The sequence below is a fragment of the Octodon degus genome, unplaced genomic scaffold (genome assembly GCF_000260255.1).
Source record: "Octodon degus isolate 3935 unplaced genomic scaffold, OctDeg1.0 scaffold00146, whole genome shotgun sequence".
In the NCBI taxonomy this organism is placed as follows: domain Eukaryota; kingdom Metazoa; phylum Chordata; class Mammalia; order Rodentia; family Octodontidae; genus Octodon; species Octodon degus.
Window position 1 is genome coordinate 5538544 of NW_004524722.1, and position 21065 is coordinate 5559608.

General features: G+C 40.3%; 1 protein-coding gene and 1 pseudogene across 1 annotated transcript; both read left to right on the plus strand.

The window, feature by feature from the left end:
• Positions 1-7470: 7470 nt before the first annotated feature.
• LOC101565165 lies at positions 7471-8424 on the plus strand (annotated as a pseudogene).
• Positions 8425-18179: 9755 nt separating this feature from the next.
• Positions 18180-19142, plus strand: LOC101565566 (olfactory receptor 51Q1). The gene has a single exon (XM_012517104.1). The coding sequence runs from the start codon at positions 18180-18182 to the stop codon at positions 19140-19142; it is 963 nt and encodes a 320-aa protein (XP_012372558.1).
• The last annotated feature ends 1923 nt before the right edge of the window (positions 19143-21065 follow it).

The following is a 21065-nucleotide window of genomic DNA, read 5'->3' on the forward strand; positions in this document are numbered from 1 at the left end:
AGTCAATACTTTTTTGTTATTCAAATTTTTATATTTCATTATATATACACTGTATATAGATATTGTGTATATTTTGTATATGTGTGCATAGAGAGAGAGAGAGGTACACATCTGCATCTGCCTATGTATGATATACAAAACCTATTCAAACCTTGGACAATTAGAAGTAAACAATACTAAGACCAAAGCCTTCTATCTGGGGTTTTGCTATTGAGCATATATCTTTTTAATTGAAATTGTATTGAGAATAATCCCAGGTGAAAACATTTTAGAAATCAAGAACCTAGACAAATGCTGGCTTTGGGATATGACACACTTCCTCCTGCTAAGACCTTGTGGAAAGAATTTATGCTAGACAATGAGATTATAAAGTGGAGAACAAAGAAGATCCATTTATTCATGCTAGAAATCCTTAGTCTACCTGAGAATTGCAAATGTAAGGCTTCAGAAAAAGATTGTACTGAGTTGAGTGGAGTGAATGTAAGTCAGACACGTAAACTTAAATGTTGCATGCTTTTTCTCATGAGAGACCCAAAGGACACAGACATTACAGAGCAAAATAAACTATAGTTAACAGAAAACAAGAAGATAGAACTTTTGCAAAGCAAGGGGTCCAAGAAGTAGGATATGTGGGAGGGAGGAGTGGAAGGGGAGTTTTAAAAAGAATCAGAATGAATTATGCAGATGTACTAACTCCCCACAATGCCTGAATCATCATAGGCTGAAAACATGCATGGTACTGATAAGAAAAAGCAACGTCACTGGTCAAAAATAAGAATATGGCTGGAAGAACAAGAAGTCTGGCTTCTTTTCTTATTTGAAAGGCGCAGTGTGTGAGTCAGTGTTCCTCTCTCTCCCAGAGCATTCTTCAGTCACTATCAAGACAAGGTCCACAGAGGCCAGGGAGATAGCTCAGTGGAATAAGCACTTGCCTAGCAAGTGCAAGGACCTGAGTTCAATCCCAGTTCTGCCCCCCCAAAAAGACTAGGTTCTCTCCCTTTCCTGACTTTAAAAGCACTTTTTCATCCTCATTGTTTCATTCACTGTACATCTTAGCTGTAATCAATTAATTATCTCTGAATTGTTTTTTACATTTAATATCCATTGACCCAAGTATATGTCAAGCCCAGTCAGCATGGGCTGCATCTGCTCTGTTCACTGCAGACAGGCACTAACCTCCTCAGCTCCCAGACACACCACGCCCTTACTAAATGCCCAACAGATGAACAAATAAAATACTGAGCAAATAATATGAGTAAATCTATGCTTCCTTAACCCTTATGTTGATTTCATCCTTCTACTGTGTGCATTAACACTTTTGATGAATGTATATGTGTGTGTCCCTTATTCTCCTTGTCCTTCTGTTTATGTATTAACTTTAAATTTTTCTCTCACAGGAGTAAATAAGAAATGACATACATGTTTTGAGGATATTCTCCTGGAGAGTCCGGGTGTGGTGGCACACGCTTGTAATCTCAGCATTAGGGAGGCTGAAAACAAGAGGATCACTACAAGTCTGAGCTGCATACTGAGACCCTGCATTAAAAAAAAAAAATTCTCCTGGAATTTACCAAATCCTTCAATCTCTCAATGTACCACTAACATTCTTAATGCAAATCTCATGCTGAGTGCCATAGGAGTACTTGATTAAAGATTTCTAGGGCCAGGGAGACAGCTCAGAGGCATAAGCACCTGCCTGGAAAGTGCAAGGTCCCAAGTTCAAAAAAAAAAAAGTACACATTTCAAATCATGCATGGTTTTTCAAATGTCTTCCAGACGTTTGAAAAACCATGCATGATTTGTGTGGAAAAGCTATTGCAAAGCTTTAGATGGGGTATATGATTTAGAAAAGGACATTTGGGAAGAAATTTGAACATGGCAAGAAGATATCTAAGATTTCTATTCAAGATGTGAAAGTCTCAGTATAATATTTTCTCCAATCTTACAGCCCCATTAGACATATTTTCATATTAGACAGAAATTAAAGGGTGAAGAAAAGAGCTTTTAATTCCCATCTGATTCTAAATTCCTTAGAATTATAAAACTTGGTAATTGGCCAAGTTTTATATAGGGACAATTACCAAGTAATATAAACTGAAAATATGAATGCAGTTTCCTTCCTTTTTCTAAGAAAGCTTGTCATTGATTATTGATTTAACAAGCTTTTATGCACATGGTTTCTTTTCCCACGGGAATATCTCATTAGTGTTCATAAATCTCACTTCAATTCATCAAGGGACTTCATAAACATATCCAATCCGCCTAGACATCATCCTCTCCAGTCTGTCTCAGACCCCACCTATTCACATGCTTCTTGGTAGGGGGCCGGGAGATGGCTCAGTGGAATAAGTGCTTCCCTGGCAAGCACAAGGGTCTGAGTTCAATCCCCGATTCAAAAAAAAAGAGTGACTACATATGCTTCTTGGTGGCTGGTAACCCTGGGCCTCTTTTCTTTCTTACTAAGGGAACATTGAAACCTAGACTAGTACTTCCTGCAAGTGTTCTTTCCTACACAGAATAGAAAGCTTCTGAGAGAGGGCTGGTGAGGTAGCTCAGCAATCTAAAGCACCTGCTCAGGCAAGAGCACAGGGACCATGGTTCAATCCCTGGCACCACATGCTGCTCCAGCCCTGCCCCCAGGGAAGTGGGGATGAGATGGCCCCAAAAAGAAAAAAAAAGCTTCTGAGATAAATAAAAATAAAAATTTTGTCTTTAGCTTTTTATTTTTTCAGATTCAAACAGTCCCTTTTATTTATTTTTTTTATTTTAAAGGGAAAAGAATAAAAACAATGGCATAGAATTTCAAAATAAGGTTACAGGAAATTAACAATGGTCAATATGTTACTATTATCTTCAAAGTAGTTGCTCAATTACTAGACATAGGCATGAAAAGTTGATCAAACAATATGTTATTCTACTGATGTCTTCAGCTTTTAAAACCAATAACTCACTTGTGTTCCACTTCTCTCTGATGATATTCATTTCACTATGAGAAATCATTGATTACCACATTTCTCTTACTCATCTCACAAACACATTCATGCACCTGACTTGCACAATGGTCTAACTCCAATAAATTTTGGAGATCTCATCTGAGACATCCAAGTAGTTGTGTGTCCAGGAGGTGAAAAAGAACATTTCTGGCTCTCCGGGTCTTTCGATCTGATGTAAACCATGATTTTCTGCATGTATGTGAAATGACAGTGTCCTGTACAAATTCACCTTCCTCTTGTTGGATATTTGCCATTCATTGTGTCCAAGATTCTGTTTTCAGACCTCTTTCTACGCGATAACGTCGTATTTCACATATCGGGATAAGTATTTATATGCGTCTACCTCTTGGTTAGGTTGGGTTTAATTATTTTGATAGTTCCAATGGGTCACTTCTTGATATTCTATAATCCATTGTTTATGACCAAAAAATATTTTTCTATATTATTTTTAATAAGCTGTAACTTGATGACTCAGGCTGTTTAGATGCCTGTCTTTCTGTGAGACTTCTGTAAGTTTTTCTTCTGGAGTACCATTTTTTGTTTGTTTAGCTTTCTCTAACTACCTGTGCCTAGAAGTCCTAGTGTCTACAGTTTTCTAATTGATCTTTTCTCCCACTGTCATGCCAGCCCAGCCTGGAGCTTGTCCTCACCATGACTCAGTCCCTTGGACTCTATCATCTCATGAAATCCAGCACTCTTGGCGTTCTCTTGAAAGCAGCAATTCTGCATCCTGATACTTGCTTAATAAATACTTATTCATAAAAGTAATACTTGATGACCACAGAATAAAGCATTATTCTCTAAGATAAAATTGTCCCATAATAATATTAACCAACTTCTACAGTGTAACTTTATAGACAATATCTTTTCTGAGTAATTTCCATCCATTAGCTTCTTAATTTCCCTTCTCAATAATTACACTCACTTCTATATGCTTGCTTATTTCCCTCAGTGGCTTTCAATTGTTGAGGATGGGAGGTATAATTAACTGAGGACTTGCTCCTTGGAGAACCTAACTCCCTCCCTATCCTCCACTCCCAGGTCTTGTGATCACTTGGAGGAAGGCAGCATTCTAGCCCCAGCAGTGGGGAGGTCACATTGCCAAGGTGGTGGGGACTTGCTGCAGCGGACCTCCTTGTTCCCATGGTGCTGTGGTGAGTACTCCTGCTCATGAGCTCCCTGCCATGCCTCCTGAAGAAGCTTCTCCACCCCACAACAAAGCCTCTAGACTTTTCCCTAATCATCAGTTGCCACCCCAGGCAACTGAAACAGTATGGTAGAAGGAGTGGAAGAATTTCCTAAATTGGATGGCAGGTGAGGAATAAAATAAAAGCATCAGAGGGCTCGGTATTATAAAAATTTTATGACCGTATTACTTTTCACTCCTCATGCAATGAATTTATCTTAGTTAGGTCCTCCTCCACAAAGGAGAGCTCCTTGTCTCTATGCTTCCCTCCCCCAGGGGACCTCTCAGACAGTGACTGGGAAGAGTGCTATTGATAGAAACATGTGTATAACAGGGACATTAAGCTCTTCAAAGACTACCAGATAGACATGATAGTACCTGTGTTCAAGGGTGAAAAATAGCAACAGTCACTGGCTGCTAAAGGCTCATGTTGAATATTGAGAACGTTCATGGGGGGGGTAGATATTAGCATATTTATCTTTAAGAATAAAGAAGCAAATGCACCCAAAAATAAAGTAGACCAATTTGTAGTGCACCAATGATTCATCTCAAATTCTGTCCAGCACCAGGAGTAAAGGATTCATTGTATTGCATTTCTTTCTTTGTTGATTTCTTCTGCTGTCTTATTAGACTAGTCTAAAAGCTCAGTAACCCCTTTCATCACCTTCCAACCTAAAATGTTCTTAATGAACAATATAAACTCAGTAGCGTGATTGTGTTAAAGATCTCTTTCAAGAATACTTAGACAGGGCTGGGGAGATAGCTCAGTGGTCTAAGCACCTGCCTGGAAAGCGCAAGGACCTGGGTATGATCCCTGGTGCCACATGCCATGCTGCCCCGGAACCCCGGCACACTGTGCTGGCCACCAAAACTGGGCATGGTGGTGCACTACTGTACTCCTAGCACTGGGGAAGTTTAGACAAGAGGATCACCTGGGCTGCATAGCATGACCCTGTACTAAATAAATAAATCCACAACCGGTCAGGGAGCTACAAAACAGACGATAAGATAGGTGCAAAAATTCAAGAAATACAAAAAGCAATAGAAACCCAAAGAAGAGGTTAGAGGGGCAGAAAAGCTGGAGGAGGAGAGACCTTTCTTCCAGCATCTGCAAAGGTTTGTTCCTTCCAGCATCAGATTACCTGAAGTACTGTGGAGAAGGACCAAGATGCAGTGCATCAAGAGTTCAGTGAGCAAGTAAGGGAGGGAGAGCTGCAAGGGAGGGAGAGCTGCCTGGTCGAGGGATGGACTAATATTTCACTCACTTAAGGAACCAAATGGAAATGTTGCTCTTTTGGAGGTAATGAATATGCATGAAAATGGGAAACAAAAGAAGAAAGTAAGGACCTCCTTTGTTCTCAGGCCATGCGATCTTTCTGACATGTGTGACCATTTGTAGACATCAATGCTTTGTTGCCAAACTTCACCACCTTAAATTTACTCACTTGTTAACTACACACAGAGCTTTGCCTAAGCTAAAATATAGTAAGCTAAACTACATCAAGAGTGTGTTAAATAAGGCCGGGGAGATGGCTCAGTGGAATAAGCACTTCCCTGGCAAGCGCAAGGGCCTGAGTTCAATCCCCGGTTCCGCAAAAAAAAAAAAAAAAGTGTGTTAAATGCCCAAGAATCCCATACCTAGGCAGCCAAGGAAATTCTTTGTGTGGTTTCATCCCATATTTTCATGAAATAAAAAAATCATGAAAAAAGTCAATGATTTCATCATTCTAGTATATCAACAGTTTTCTTTTTCTCCATATTTTAGTTTAAAGTACTGGCTTAGATGCCCCTTATTTTTTTCAGTATCATGCTTTTCCATTTAACCTGGAACATATCTACTAGCTCCTCAAGTTTCAGCTTAAACATCTCTTCTCTAAGAAGTTTCCTTCTGAAAATGAGTCAGAGTTTTCCTGCTAGATCCCTTTTATGATGTCCTGAGGTTTTCCTTTGTAAAATTAATATCATTGGGAAGAATTGTGCAAGGGTTTTAATAGTTGTGTTTAAACACTGTGAGAGATGAGATATCTGTAACCTGTTAGTGAAGACTGCAGAGATCTTTTGAGTAGGTGCAGGCCTCAGTGGGTGAAATCCTTCCTGGTGCTTCACAGGCAGGAGCCCTGGATGACTGAAGGCCTGCAAGTCATCTACTAAGATCTAAGCTGAAATAGCAAGATCTCCTTTCTTGGGTAAGTTCCCCAGTCACTGAAGGGAAACACATACTAGGGAAGATGCAAACAGATTTTCAGTGAGCATGGAAACTGTGCATCTGTGTGTGTGATCAGGTAAACAAATGTGTGTGCGTGTGTGGCCTGTGGGCAGCTGGGGTGAATAAAGTGACCCTGAAGTTCCTCCTGTCCTCCAATGATGACTGAGCTCACCTCAATTATACTCTGCTCATTCCAGGCAGACAGTTTATCTTCTCTGCTGCCTTCCTTCTCCTGGACAGGAGCACACTCTGAAAATCCCCTGAGATCCCCAGTGTGTTTGCTGCATGAATTCAACAGGGCATCTGATCTGCAAGTACCAATGGATGTAGTAAGTTGTATTTGAGAATTGCAAGTCAAGATACTGTGGACATAATCCTAACAATTGAACCTGAAAATCTGTATCAAATCCACTATTCAATGTTCTTAGCTCTTCCTGAATGATTTAGTTCTTTTCACACAATCATTCTAGCTGCCTCCAGTGCTTTTTAAAGCTCTGGAAACCTAAACCCATTTGGTCCAAGCTCCTAGGATTAACTCCTGCTCCTGCTTTAACTCTCCTGCTTGCTTCACTCTGTCCACCCTCTCATCTTCCCTTGGACCCCAATTCTTCATAAAGCTACACTTAGCAGATATGGTTAAGCTATTTTAATACCATGCTTTGTGCCTTGTTTCTATGCATTTATCAGTAATATCTGCTCACCTGTTCCCAGAATTATCACACATCTTATGACTAGATTGCTCACGTATTTTTTGTCTTCCTTGTAGTTTTCTCTGGTCACACATCTCCACACCAACAAAACACAGCCACTTTTCTCTTAACTGATACAAAGTGCACCACAATGTACATAAATTCTGTCAGCCTAAAACTTCCCTTTAATGGAAACAGTAAAACCTTTCACCCTAGGAATTTCCTAATGAGAGGGTCTCCTATTAGTTTTCAGAAATGAGATCTTTGTCCACTTGAATCTAAGTTTGCTCTTGGCTTCCTCTTCCTCCAAGCCAATAATCTTTCTTCCTAATCTTCTCTCACCAGTCTGCTTCTCCTTTTTGAGGTGGCTCTGATCTCATGGCATGAGACTGCAACATGAAGAATTCCAATAGCTCCTCGGGATTGTTCCCTATGACATTCGTTTTGGTGGGTATCCCTGGGCTGGAGGCAGAGCACATTTGGATATCTATCCCCTTCTGCCTGATGTACATCATTATATTCCTCGGGAATGGCATCATTCTCCACATCATCAGAACAGATCCTGCTCTGCACCAGCCCATGTATCTCTTTCTTGCCATGTTGGCATTGGCTGAAGTTGGTGTCTCTGCATCCACCCTCCCTACAGTGGTTGGCATATTTCTTTTTGGTGTGACTGAGATTAGTTTTGAAGCCTGCCTTCTCCAGATGTTCTCCATCCATTCTTTCTCCATTATGGAGTCAGCTGTGCTGCTGGCCATGGCTGTGGACCGCTTTGTGGCCATCTATTGCCCCCTGCGTTATACGACAATCCTGACACTGCCCCGCATCTTTGCCACAGGAGCTATCCTTGTTCTGAAAAGCACGGTGCTCATGGCTCCACTGCCCATCCTCTTACAACGACTGCCCTTTTGTAGCCACAATGCCCTTTCCCATTCCTATTGTCTCCACCCCAACCTTATACATCTACCTTGCGGGGACATTTCTGTCAACAATATCTATGGACTTTTCATTGTTACATCTACTTTTGGGCTGGATGCGTTGCTCATTGTGGTCTCCTACGGGCTCATACTCTACACTGTACTGGGCATTGCCACTGGAGAAGGGCGGAAGAAAGCGCTCGGCACGTGTGGCTCACACATCTGTGCTGTGCTTGCTTATTACGTGCCCATGATTAGCTTGTCCATGGTGCACCGCTTCGGACACCGAGTGTCCCCTCTCCTGCAAACCATGATGGCCAATGCGTACCTTTTTTTCCCACCTGTGGTCAACCCCATTGTCTATAGCATTAAGACTAAGGAGATCAGTCATAGCATCGTCCGAATGCTTTCAGAGAAAAGAGCCAGAGTGTAGTCAAAGGCCACGGTAAAAAGGGAGCTTTGGTTTCCCCTATAATCACACGTGTTGCTGACTTACTCATATAACAGAAATTACCTTAAGACATAGTGTCTAACAGGCATTTCCCCAGGATCTGGCAGTGAGCTAAAGAGGAGAGGTACAAAGCTATTAAATTATGTGTGATCCAAAAATAAAAAGAACTAACGATATCTTAGTTAGTTAAAGTACACTATGTGACCTGAGGTTTTCTATGACCTTGTAGACCTGGAGCAGGAATACAGGAAAGACTGTTTATGGAAACAGAATCTTCCTCATAAGAAAAAAGAATTTGAGAGTTATAGGGTATCCTGAGAAATCTGTTCAGCCATTTGAGTTAAAAACAGGGGAGGTAAAGTGTGTTATATTCTCTTGAGTTATTGTCTCTGAATTCCATAGCAGGGCAACATAGCAGCTAGCTCTGGGAACCATCCCATATAGGCTGTGAGACGGCATTCACATAATTTCACAAAGGCATCAAGTTAGGAGTCCCCAAAATTATAAATCGTGTTTGTTATTCAAAATTCTAAAATTTTTCCACCCAGATGCAAGAAATGTCAATGTCCTCTTTATAAATGTTAAGAATCTCTAACTGATCAGACATGTTTTTCTAAGAATTTAAATAATAAAACATTTTACAATTATATTTTCAGGGAAAGAAATTAAAGTAATCTTAAGGACTTTAATATTTCAGTCTTTACTACACCCTGAGAGAGCACCGATGCGGTTATTATTCTTCAGGTGAGAAGCTGGTGGTTTGGTATAGCAAGCATCATGCTCAAACCTGTTTATCTGAGTGCTAGCACGGGCACCCAGCTGCTCAGATCCCAGAGTCTGAGCTATCAACCAGGAATGTACATCAGCTGAACAAAAGCTCAAACCCCTTCACTCTTTTGTACTTGGTTGAGTAGACTTTCCTGAACACGTTCAGTAGGTCAGTCACAAATTCTAGGCCCTAAAGATAAAGGGGTGACAAAAGGGACAAGGTTGCTTCCACTCACGGAGCACAGAAAGTATTTTACCCTGAAAATCTCCAACCTTTTCTACACTGAACATCCTGTAATAACAGGATTGATTAGAATTGATTTCAAACAGGCATTAAAATCCCCCATAAGGGCCAGCCAAATAGCTCAGCAGATTAAAGTGCCTGCCCAGGCAGATGCAGCAGCCAGGGTTCAACCCCCAGCATGTGGTGCCAGCCTGACCCTGGGGGGCACTGAAACAGCAATTGAGACTGGGCATGGTGTGCGCACCTGTAATCCCAGCTCTTGGGAGGCTGAACAGAGGTGGATCTCTACAAGTCCGATCTACATAGTGAGACCCTGTAGATGCTGTAGACCCTTAATAAAATAAATTTTTAAAAAGTTCACCATAAAAAATAAAACTTCGGTCATAAATTCTAAACATTTCAGTAGTTAGCTTGGATTTATGAAGAAGTGGGAACATGGAGGTAGACTCACAGAAGTGATTAGTATAAGAAATTGCCTACAACCACATAGTAGGAGATACAGCCCATTCATGACTATTCAGAGTCTATGGAGGCCAAGGACAAATTACCAAGAAAAATTGAGCAGGTAACACACAAGAAGAACTACCCCACAGGTAGCCAGAGTAATCAGGAAGTGCTTATTCCCTCAGATGAAAAGAAGAAATATCTTTAGAGAATCTGGGGAAAGGCATCCCACAGGTAGAGAGATGCAGAAGAGATGATAAAGTTAAGATGCCAAGTGGCTCAGTGGACAGTGAGAATCTGATCAGCTCCCTTCCTTTTCCTAAGACTGCATGGTGGATCTCCAGGATTCTTAAATGTGCTCAGTTCTGTATTTAAGGCTGCTGAAAACATGGAGTCTAAATGTAGCTGGTTTGTCTTTAGTTGTTTATGAAGTCAGTTGACTTAGTGTACGCTTCTCAGTTCCATCCTAGAATCATTCTTTCACATAAGATGCTCATCTGGCTCCATTCCTTCCAACCTCTATTCCTCTGTTGTTCTGAAGTCTCAACTCAGAGACAATTTCAGGACCAGGCAAGCTGAATCCTAAAAACACAATGTACCATGAAAACAGTTACAAATTGGTTAATAATACTAACAAGCAGGTTGAAATATGACTCAGGAAAAGTCAGATTTGTGTCTGAGAAATCTGTCGCTATGATTATTATTGTAATTTACAACATAGAATTTTTATTCTGGCTTGTATCTAGATGTCCTCCCAAAGCCTCAAGCAGCCACACATGAGGCTTTTTCAGAGGCGACTGGATCTAGAGTGTGTGGCACTGGAATTGATTCATGGTGCCATGCTAGGCCTAAGGGCCCTAGCGTTATGGAGGTAAATACTACCTGCCTTGCGTAGCCTGGATAAGATAAAAGGGGCAGAAAGATGCTGTTAACATCTCTTTGCTTGCTCTGCTTCCTTCTGCCCCAGCATGAAGTGACTCCTCTGTGGTGCCCTCTGCCACACCACCCTGCCTGGGAGCCACTTAATTATGGACTGAACCTCTACACGCCATGAGCTGAATAAACCTTTCTTCCCTTTACTTTGGGTTACCTGTACTTTGTCTCAACAATGAGAAAATTAAACAAGACACTTGTGGAAACAACTCTTTGATATTTTATTAAGATGTAGAACACTTAAAATGTGTGAAATATTATAGGTATTTCTGTACTTATCAGGTGAATATTGTTTGTTCCAAGCCAATTTGCCTAGCAAGGACTGTTAGAAAGGCTAGAGAAATAATTTTAAGTAACTTCAGAGCACACTCTGGGCAGTGAGAACGTGAAGGTCATGACTCTGGAGATAAAGCAGCCTAAAGAATTCAGCCTCATAGTTGTTACCATCATCCCCTCTAAGGAATTTATCACTTTAAAAGTCATGGCTGATGAAATGAAAAGCAGTTCCAGCAGTTTCAAAGGATTGATGTAAAAGGGCAGTCGTCCGAGCTGCAAAAGTAAGTCCATTCATAATGATCAGAACAGATTCCATTGCTTATTACTGGTAGCAGATGAAGCAAAGCAGAACAAAAATGAAAAATCAGTAGCCCTTTAAAATCTCATTATACTACTAAAGAAGTTTTGTTTAATTAACAATCAAATTAAATATAACCAGTTACGCAATACATGTTCTTTTCAAGCGCCTACAGAACATATAATAAAATTGCTGTGTATTCAGATTGTGATAATTATTGCACAATATATACTTTAAACACAATTACTTTTATCTATGATTATAATGCACCAATAAAAGTATGTATTAAATGTAATGGATTTCAGCATTCTTTTTTTTTAAAATGTATTTATTACAGGGTCTACAGGGTCTCACTACATAGACCTGATTGATAGTGATCATTCTGTTTTCAGTCTCCCAAGTACTGGGATTACAGGGGCTCGCCACCAATCAGTCGCCCTCTCAGTGTGCCCCCAGGGGCAAGGCTGGCACATCCAGCATTTTTAAAAGTATGATAAACCAGGTGTAGTGGTGCAGGCCTATAATCCTAGAACTCAGGAGGCTGAGGCAGGAGGATCATTGGAAATTCGAGACCAGCCTGAGCTACAAAGTGAGATGAGGGCCAGCTTGAACTTCAGAGTAAGACCCTGTCTCCAAATGACCAAAATAATAATAATAATAATAATTTAATAATGAAAGTATGATAACTGACTGCTTATGTGACAGAGCACTTGCATCTAATTTATATGTATATTGGATTGCACAAAATATCATATTTTTTTAATTTATTTTTTTGGTACAGGGTCTAACTACACAGACCAGACTGATCCTCCCATCTCACTCTCACCAGCTCGGCGATTATAGGCATGTACCACCACATCCAGTTTCAGTGGCTGGCATGGTACCAGGGATGGAACCCGGGTCATCGTGCTTGCCAGGCAGGTGCTTAGACCACTGTGCTATCTCCCTGGCCACAAAATATCCTATTTTGGATTCCACATGTGTTCGTCTTCCCTGAATTCCAGGTGCCCTGATTTCATAAAATTTGAGTTAACTTCTTCCCTCATTTCGCTGCAGTCAGATTCCATACCTCTTTGGTCTGTCAAACCAATTACCAAATACACATTTGTTTCACTCTTTCCTTTTGAAAAATTTACATCAGCTATTTTCTCCCACATTATATTTTTCACCATAAGTATATATGTGTATTAGGATTGACATGTGCATAAGTATGTGTTCAACTTACCTAGTCCACGTATTCTGATTTATAAACTTCTTTTCTATCCTCCATCATACATTTAAATTTAAAATTTAACATTAAAGCATGTCTCACATTTTTCTGGAATTATAAAGTCAACATCTGTCAGTCAGAGAAAATGTTGACGAATAGTCTAGAAGTCCAATTTTATTCAAAATATCTGGTATCCTCTTCAAATAAAGAATTTAACTTGCTTTTAAACTCTAATTCATTCATTCTTCATCACATTTGTATTAATAATGATCAATTTTATGTTCATATTTTAACAAAGTATTACTGAAAACATTATACTTCTTCATAATTCAAGAGTGTACACATATTGAAAATTTTTACTTGAACTCTATAAATTGTACTAATCAGAAATAAAGTCTTCCTTTCCTAAATCTGATGGGTGATTTAATGTCTTCTTTCTCACGGCTTCTAACTTTATGTTCTGCTCTGCCACCACAAGCTTCCTTCCAAAGCAGTGGAAATGGTGTAGAGGTAGAGCTTCGCAGATGCAGAATGGCTCCAAATACCCAGAGAGGCCGAAAGACAGGAGAAATCACCAACAAGCCATATTTGAAGCCAACACTCCGGGCCTTTAGTGATAAAGAGCAGGACAGTTACACAAGGAGTAATGAAGCAGCTGCTGATTCACACTGGTTGGGGAGAATAATTGTACAAAGCAGGTTGCACATAGAGGCCAAGATTCATCTTCCTTGGGCGACACATCATTGCCCTTTCTTGCCTGAGCTGAGCTCCAGCTTTTCTGCGGAAAAGGTGCTGGATAGAGCAGCTATTTCCTGTAGGGCACTGAGAGGAAGTCCCACTTGCCTTATGGATCTACCAGATCTGGGACACCTCTCCGACATCCCCAGGCCACAGGAACTCTAAACTTGGTCATTAAAGGACAACTGTGCTCCAACACTGCACAATCCCTGTCAGGACCAGATAGGCCACAGAAGTATGTGGGAAAGTATTAGTTATCACCGAGACAGCATCTGCTGGGATATGGCCCCTGCCCTGGTCATCCCACAAAGTCTTCCCATGTCCATATGATAAGGAGTTCAATTTCTGGCACATATAGGACTGTCGGGAAATGGTATCACAGGGACATTTACTTATTTTTATTTTCATTTTCAAAGTGAACACAGTAAGATTTTATTGTCTTCACAATAAAACAAAACATGAAAAGTTAAACTGGATCACATGGCCCTTTCTTTTCCTCCCAGTTCCAAATGCTCGCATCGCTTAATAGCCAGCATTCTCTTGGATCTGCAGTGGGGCTCAACACACTCCAGCCTTGGACAATCTTCTGTGTCATTTTGGCCTTCTTCTGGAAAGTCAGCTTAGTCTATCCACCATAGCCACTCTGCTTCCTGTCATAACGCCGCTTTCCCTGGGCACATAGGGAATCCTTGCCTTTCTTGTACTGTGTCACTTTGTGGGGTTGATGCTTGCCATGCTTCTTACAGAAAGTTTACCGGGTTTTGGGAATGTTCACTGTGCTTGCAGGTGCACTACCAGCGAGGAAAACAAAGACGTTTATTATTACTATTAATTTTCTTCTTTCCAAAGTATTCACTGAAATCAAGAGATCTTCTTTTTATGTTGTGGCTTTGTATTTTTGGTAATAATCTTAAAATATTTCCACATAAACCACCTTGATTTCTCTCTGCGGGGAGATAAAATATGGAATCTCTTCATAAAATTTCATATTTAAACTGCAAGCAGTAAGCATTTTTTTCAGTAAGCTTAAATTTTCATTCCCTAAAAATAATATCTCCCTGATGCGGTGTGTACAATACTTCCTTGAAATACACAATCTTCAGCATTTAACTTTTTTTATGTATTTAGTACAAGGTCTACAGGGTCTCACTACACAGACTGGACTCATGGTGATTCTCCCATTTTCAGCCTCCCAAGTGCTGGGATTACAGGTGCATGCCACCATGCCCAGTCTCAGTCTCAGCATGCCCTGGAGGCAGGGCAGCACGGCATGCTGGGGAATCAAACCCCTGTCCCTGTGCCTGCCTAGGCAGATGCTCTAGTCTGCTGAGCTATCTGGCCAACCCTCAGCATTTAACTTTTACCCAGGTCTTCTTGAATAACCCATCCTTGCTGGAACATTGCTCAGCTCAAGAAAAGTTGTTTCCAATCCAGAATCAATTCACATTGTCTCAGTTGAAGAGTAAGTTCTTGTTATGCTGTCAATGCTTCGCCTGAACAACCAAGAATCTGCTTAGTTAGCTCCCATGGGGCCTTGGGCCTCAGAGCACAGTGCTCCTATTCCATTAGGAAAATGAACACCTTTCTAGAAGCCCCCCCTGCCTCCTGCATCCAGGCCAGTGATCCCCAGGAACATATAAGCACAGCTGACACAAAGCAGAGAACACAAAGCAAGGCCATCGAAGAACACAGAGAAAAAAGACTCAGGTGAGCTGGGTGGCTCTATGGCTTGTCAGCAATAAGCGAAGGGGGTCTCTTGGCGAGTAAGAAGGGGGGTGCTCCATGGAGCCAAGGGCAGAACTAAGCAGACCCATTTGAGAGACAACCGGGAGGATTTGAGACTAGAGTGACCTATGACAGGTAGGAGACCTGAAGCACTTCATGGGACAGTTATCAAGTGCTCTTGAGGAATAAAAAGACTGGTCCTATTGTATTTATTCTCTGCTACACCACGCTTGTGGCCATAAATGCCAATGTGTTGTCAGTGCCCACTGTTCAGTGTTATCAGAACCTTGCCCGGAAAACTGACCATTACTGGATGCACCCCCACTGTTCCTATTTTCACTGGTCCTCTTCTCTACCCTGAAAAGGTTTCCTTCGATGTCCCACATGGAAGGAAGTATGAGGGGAGTGTGCAAATGTGAATGAGGAATGAACAGAAACCAGTTAAGGGCTCGCAAAGAATACATCTTGGCACACAAGCGCAGTTGTGGGACAAACTTAAGAGGTTAGGTTAAGTATGCCCACCCTGATGCCCAAGTCCTTGCACCCTGCACCAGGTACAGTGTGCCTCCGAGTTTCAGCTCTCTGGAGATTACTTGAGCAAGTAGAACTGATGGCCCTGAAGTGCAGGCAAAGCATTACCAAGATTTCCTTGATCTTGTGCCTTGGCCTTTCCTTCCTCGCTCTCTTCCCCATCCTTCTTTTCCTTTCTTCCTTCTGTTTTTGTATCCTAAAGGTTTTAGTTCTGTCCTGGGGGCAAAATGATTGAGTATAATCTTTAGGGTTCTCTCTGATAGACTTCTGACTGATGCAAGCATCGGTCTGGGTCCTCCTCTCATTCATGCTGCACACACACACACACACACACACACACACACACACACACATAATTGCAAACACACCTACATTTCTTACCTGATTCTCTTCAGGAAATCTGTGGGTTCCCCTAATTCCATCCTGTTTCTTGTCCTTTCACATCTCCTCTCAACAATAGCAACAAAATGATTAACTCTCTGGCTTAAAGCTGTTTTTTTTTTTTCCTTTGGCTTAAAGCTTTGTGAGGGCTTCAGGGTGCTCTTCCAGGGCCTTTGGAAGTGGGCACCTCAGTTGTATTACTCAAGATATTAGTTCTTAGTGCTAGAAGTTTTTATAAACTTCTTCTATGGTCTCTTTTTTATTTATACTTAAATCCCAAGAGAAAAATCTCAACTTTTATTATTTAATTCTTTGATGATTTTTAGTAGCCTCTATAATTTGTCTACAATTTTGGCTTTTTCATTGTAGTTCATTTCTAGACGTTCGTCCAAATTTCTTTTTCCTCATCAGATTTCATATGTTTGAAACTATATCAACTCAGTGAAATAATTTCTGAATATATATTTTAATCCTCTTATGTTTTTCTAACTCAGAAAGTCCATTTTATCTTTGTCTTGCCATTAACTCCATTTTACTTTTTTGTTGTTGTTGTTTCTTAGAAATTGTTGACTTAAATGACTCATCCATGAGTTCTTAGTTTGGCAATGTAGACTCATTAAGGATCTCATGGCTGGGGCCAGAGAGATAGCCCAGTAGAATAAGTGTTTGCCTGGCAAGTGCAGGGTCCTGAGTTCAATCCCTGGTGCCATAAAAAAAAAAAAAAGGCGCTCATGCCTGAACTCTGTGCATCCTGGGAACTCGTTAAGTATTGTTGATTTTCTCCTAAGGACAGAAAGAGCGTTCATTTTCAGAATGCCATAAAATTAATAATTCATTTAGTCATTATATTTTTGTTTATTTAGAGAATAAAAACTCTGTCCAGGAGCAGTAACACATGCTTGTATTCCCTGCTACTTCAGAGAAAGAGGCAAGAAGATGGAAAATCCAAGATCCGCCTGGGCAACTTAGTTAGAACTTGTCTTAAAAGTACATTATTTAAAAGGTCACAACGTAGGTCAGGGGTAGAGTGCTTGCCTTACAGTGGTTTAAGACCATGGATTTACTGCCAACAGCAAAACAACACACACAAAATAAAACAAATAAAGGCTGCATTCAGGCCCTAGAGGGCAGTACATTTCCTTCTATAAGAATATATAATCCAAGAAAACTATCCTGTTAATCCACCCTTAAGCCACTTTAACTTGAATTGTCCTACCAAGATGTCTTTCAAAAACGTGGTGACATTCCTGTTTCTAAAATGCACATATGCTTTGTAATAATTCATGTTACTGATTATCAGAGCAGCCCCAAATCGAGATAGACCCTGTTTTAACTGCTTGGTCTCTGAATTTTATTTTCTTTGTTTTCTTCCCTGCTCTCTGACAGTCCTTCATACTCTCCTTTGCTTTGTTCTTCAACATCTGCCTACAGTTAATTTTACATTTTTATGGTGCTCCCTTAGGCCTCTTTCTGTCCTCACTCTAAATCTTTGCTTATGTCATATTAATGCCTCAGTTCTGAGTTACCTAAAATATGCCAGATTCCCATAACTCCTGGCAGAGTTCTGCCTCTCCTAACAGGCCTTCTACGCAGTTGCTTGTAATTCTTCTGAGCTTCTATGATGATGAAGCCAGCATGCACAAACCAACCTGAGTTTGTCCTCTTACTTTAGTGCCCCATATAAAAATAATTGTCACTGTAACTTATGGTCACTTGAGCAAGAAACCTGGGCATCACTTTGATACTTTGCTGTCTCAGTCCGACTACCATCCAAGCAAATAAGATAAAATAGTATAACATTGTTTTCCTATGATACTAGGTAGAAAACGAATGAAGCTTTTAGATTTGATTATCTGTAAGTTATTGGAAATATTAATTAGGCCACTTTTGGTGAATAAATACAAATGTGAAGGCAAGGAGATAGACATACAGGAGGTCTTGGGATGCATGACACCAGAGGTTTGCAAAAAGCATAAATCTAATGTTTTGTACACAACACGGGACATGAAAGTCTGAAAAATGAGCTTTCAGTAAGTGGAAATCTATGAATGAGGAAGTCACAGTTGAATACCAAACACCTACTTGTTGTGTCCTGTACTTAATCATTAGAAAACAACCTTGGAGCAGGCTCGTGCTGATGAGAACATCAGTGTGGAACACGCAGACTGGAGGCTTCGCGCTCCTCCAGGATGGCTATGAACATCACGCAAGATCCATTGTACTTCACCCTCATGGGCATCCCCAGATGTGAGGGCTACCACATCTGGATTTCCATCCCATTCTGCTGCCTCTACTTCATCTCTCTCATAGGCAACACCACCATCCTCACCGTCATACGCGCAGAGCCGTCTCTCCACCAGCCCATGTACCTATTTCTCTCTATGCTGGCCCTGACTGACCTAGGCCTCACCCTTACCACCCTGCCCACCACCATGGGACTTTTCTGGTTGAACATTCATAAAATCAGCTTTGAGGCCTGCTTTGCCCAATTCTTCTTCCTCCATGGATTCTCCTTTATGGAGTCCTCTGTCCTGCTGGCTATGTCCTTTGACCACTATGTGGCCATCTGCCATCCCCTCCGTTATGCTTCCATCCTTACCAATAAGGTCATTGGTAGAATTGGGCTCACCATTGTTTGCCGCTGCATCCTGGCTGTTCTTCCCTCCCTTTTCCTACTCAAGCGCCTGCCTTTTTGTGGCTCCCACCTTCTCTCACACTCCTACTGCCTTCACCAGGATTTGATTCACCTGGTCTGCGCTAATACCCAGGTCAACAGTTGGTATGGATTTGCTCTAGTCCTGCTCATCATTGTAATGGACCCTCTGCTTATTGTGCTTTCCTATGCAATGCTTCTGAGAAGTGTCCTAGGGGTGTCCTCCAGGGCTGAGGGGCTCCGAGCTCTCAACAACTGCTTGTCCCACATTCTAGCTGTTCTGGTGCTTTATGTCCCCATGGTTGGTATATCTATGACCCACCGCTTTGCCAAACACAGCTCCCCACTCATCCATGTTATCATGGCCAATGTGTACCTACTGGCACCTCCTGTGATGAATCCTATTATTTACAGTGTCAAGACCAAGCAGATTCGCCATGGAATTGGCCACCTCCTTTGCCCCAACGCTAGTCACTCAAAAAATGAATTCATTAAATAACTCATGAAAAGGAATCAGAAACTTGATGGTAGAGTATAATCAGAACAGGGAAAATAAAGATTGTAAAAGAAGTCTCCATGTTTGTATTAGTGCAGCATGATGTTTTTCTAACTCTTTGTGGGAGAGTTTTGGCTTATTAAGTGCTTATAATGACGATAGGGTCTTCCATTGAAAAAGCACAGGAAAATGAAAAGGAATATATTTCAAATGATACTTTTCTCTTAATTAATAGCACAGACTTGAAAATAGCCCAAAAGTAATTCTGAGAAAACGAAATTTGGAATTATGCCAATATTAGTAAAGAGAAAGTCAGGATAGCATAAATAATTTATTGATTATATATATATATATATTCAATATATATATATATATATTATATATGGTTACTCTAACTCATATATATGTGTATATATGCATATATTGAAAATTGTAGTCTCAGATAATGAAATTCACATAGTAGTCAAAATTTAACTAACAATCATGTGAAGATCTTTTTTCTTTTTTTTTTTTTTTTTTTTTCAGAACAAGGGATTGAACTCAGGGTCTTGTGCTTGCCAGGCAAACACTTATTCTACTGAGCCATCTCCCCAGCTCCTTCATGTGAAGATCTAATCAAGAATTCAACCCTGTTCTTTGCTTTTCTTTCAACCCATTTCTGTAGATAAATTGATATTTCTACAGTGGTTGCTTCATTCTCCTACACTCTTGTGGTGACACATAACAGGAAGAATTTACCAAGATCCACAGAACTATATGGTGGTACACAGTGAACTTTCATTGATTCATACTTCTTGAAAAAAAAACATTCAAAACATTACAGGATCCTAGTGTAGAATGTATAATGTTACAAAAAAACATAATTCTTACTATCATTATAGTAAACAACCATGTTAAAAAGGTTTCTGACCTACGTAACTTGAGAAATGAATGGAATCTCAAAGATTAAAAGGGAAGAAAATACAGTAAGCACTACTCTTTAATTCATAATGCAAGCTCTCCTTGGAACACATAATGACAAATCTGCAATTAGTTGTGTGTATAAAGAAATTGAAAAAATTAAATAAACGAATGGCAGGTTCCAGACACACCAGGGAAGATAGCTCATATCGTCCTTGAACTAGGGCTGAAGGCACCAGTGTGAAGTAATTTATGTTATGTAGGAGTGCCTACAAAAGCAGTTGCATTAAAAATTAGATTTTATTATATATCCATTCATACATGTTCATATTTTAGACTTGTATCTTATATGATATAGCATTCTGCCTGCATTTAAAACCTTGGAGAAGACTGGGCATGGTGGTACACCCCTGTAATCCCAGCTCTTGAGAGGCTGTAAACAGGTGAATCACTATGAGTCCTATCTACTAGTGAAACTCTGAAAACCCTGTAGACCCTTCCCTAAAATACAAAAAAATAAAAAATAAAACCTTGAAGAAAATATTGGACCTTCCTCCAGAAATTATTACAGCATTCATGCTCAGATTTTTAAATTCATCCTCTCTGTGGCATCTAAAAGCACATATGATTATGTAATGATTTTTTTTTTCAGAACTGGGGATTGAACTCAGGCCCTTGTGCTTTCCAGGGAAGCGCTTATTCTACTGAGCCATCTCCCCAGCCATAATTTCTTGAAGATGTTAGTTTAATAAAAGAGTAAATTACATAATGAAACCCACTAGATACTACTCTGAAAGAATCATATTCCTTATACTGATACCTGGTGTTTAAGTTGAAACTTACAGGAGATACTTTTGGTATTAGATTTTATTATATCTTGGCATCAAGTCTAATGTTCTTCAAATGGGTTACATGTGTCCCTAAGCACAGATATTTTTAAGGAAAGTGTAATAGAATGTACCTTAACATATCCAATGTCCATATATTCTCTTCATTTAAAATAACTTAGGGGCCTGGGGAGATGGC

Bases quoted from the DNA above. Each gene is read 5' to 3' on its own strand.
- LOC101565566 (XM_012517104.1), top strand. From the start codon at position 18,180: ATGGCTATGAACATCACGCAAGATCCATTGTACTTCACCCTCATGGGC.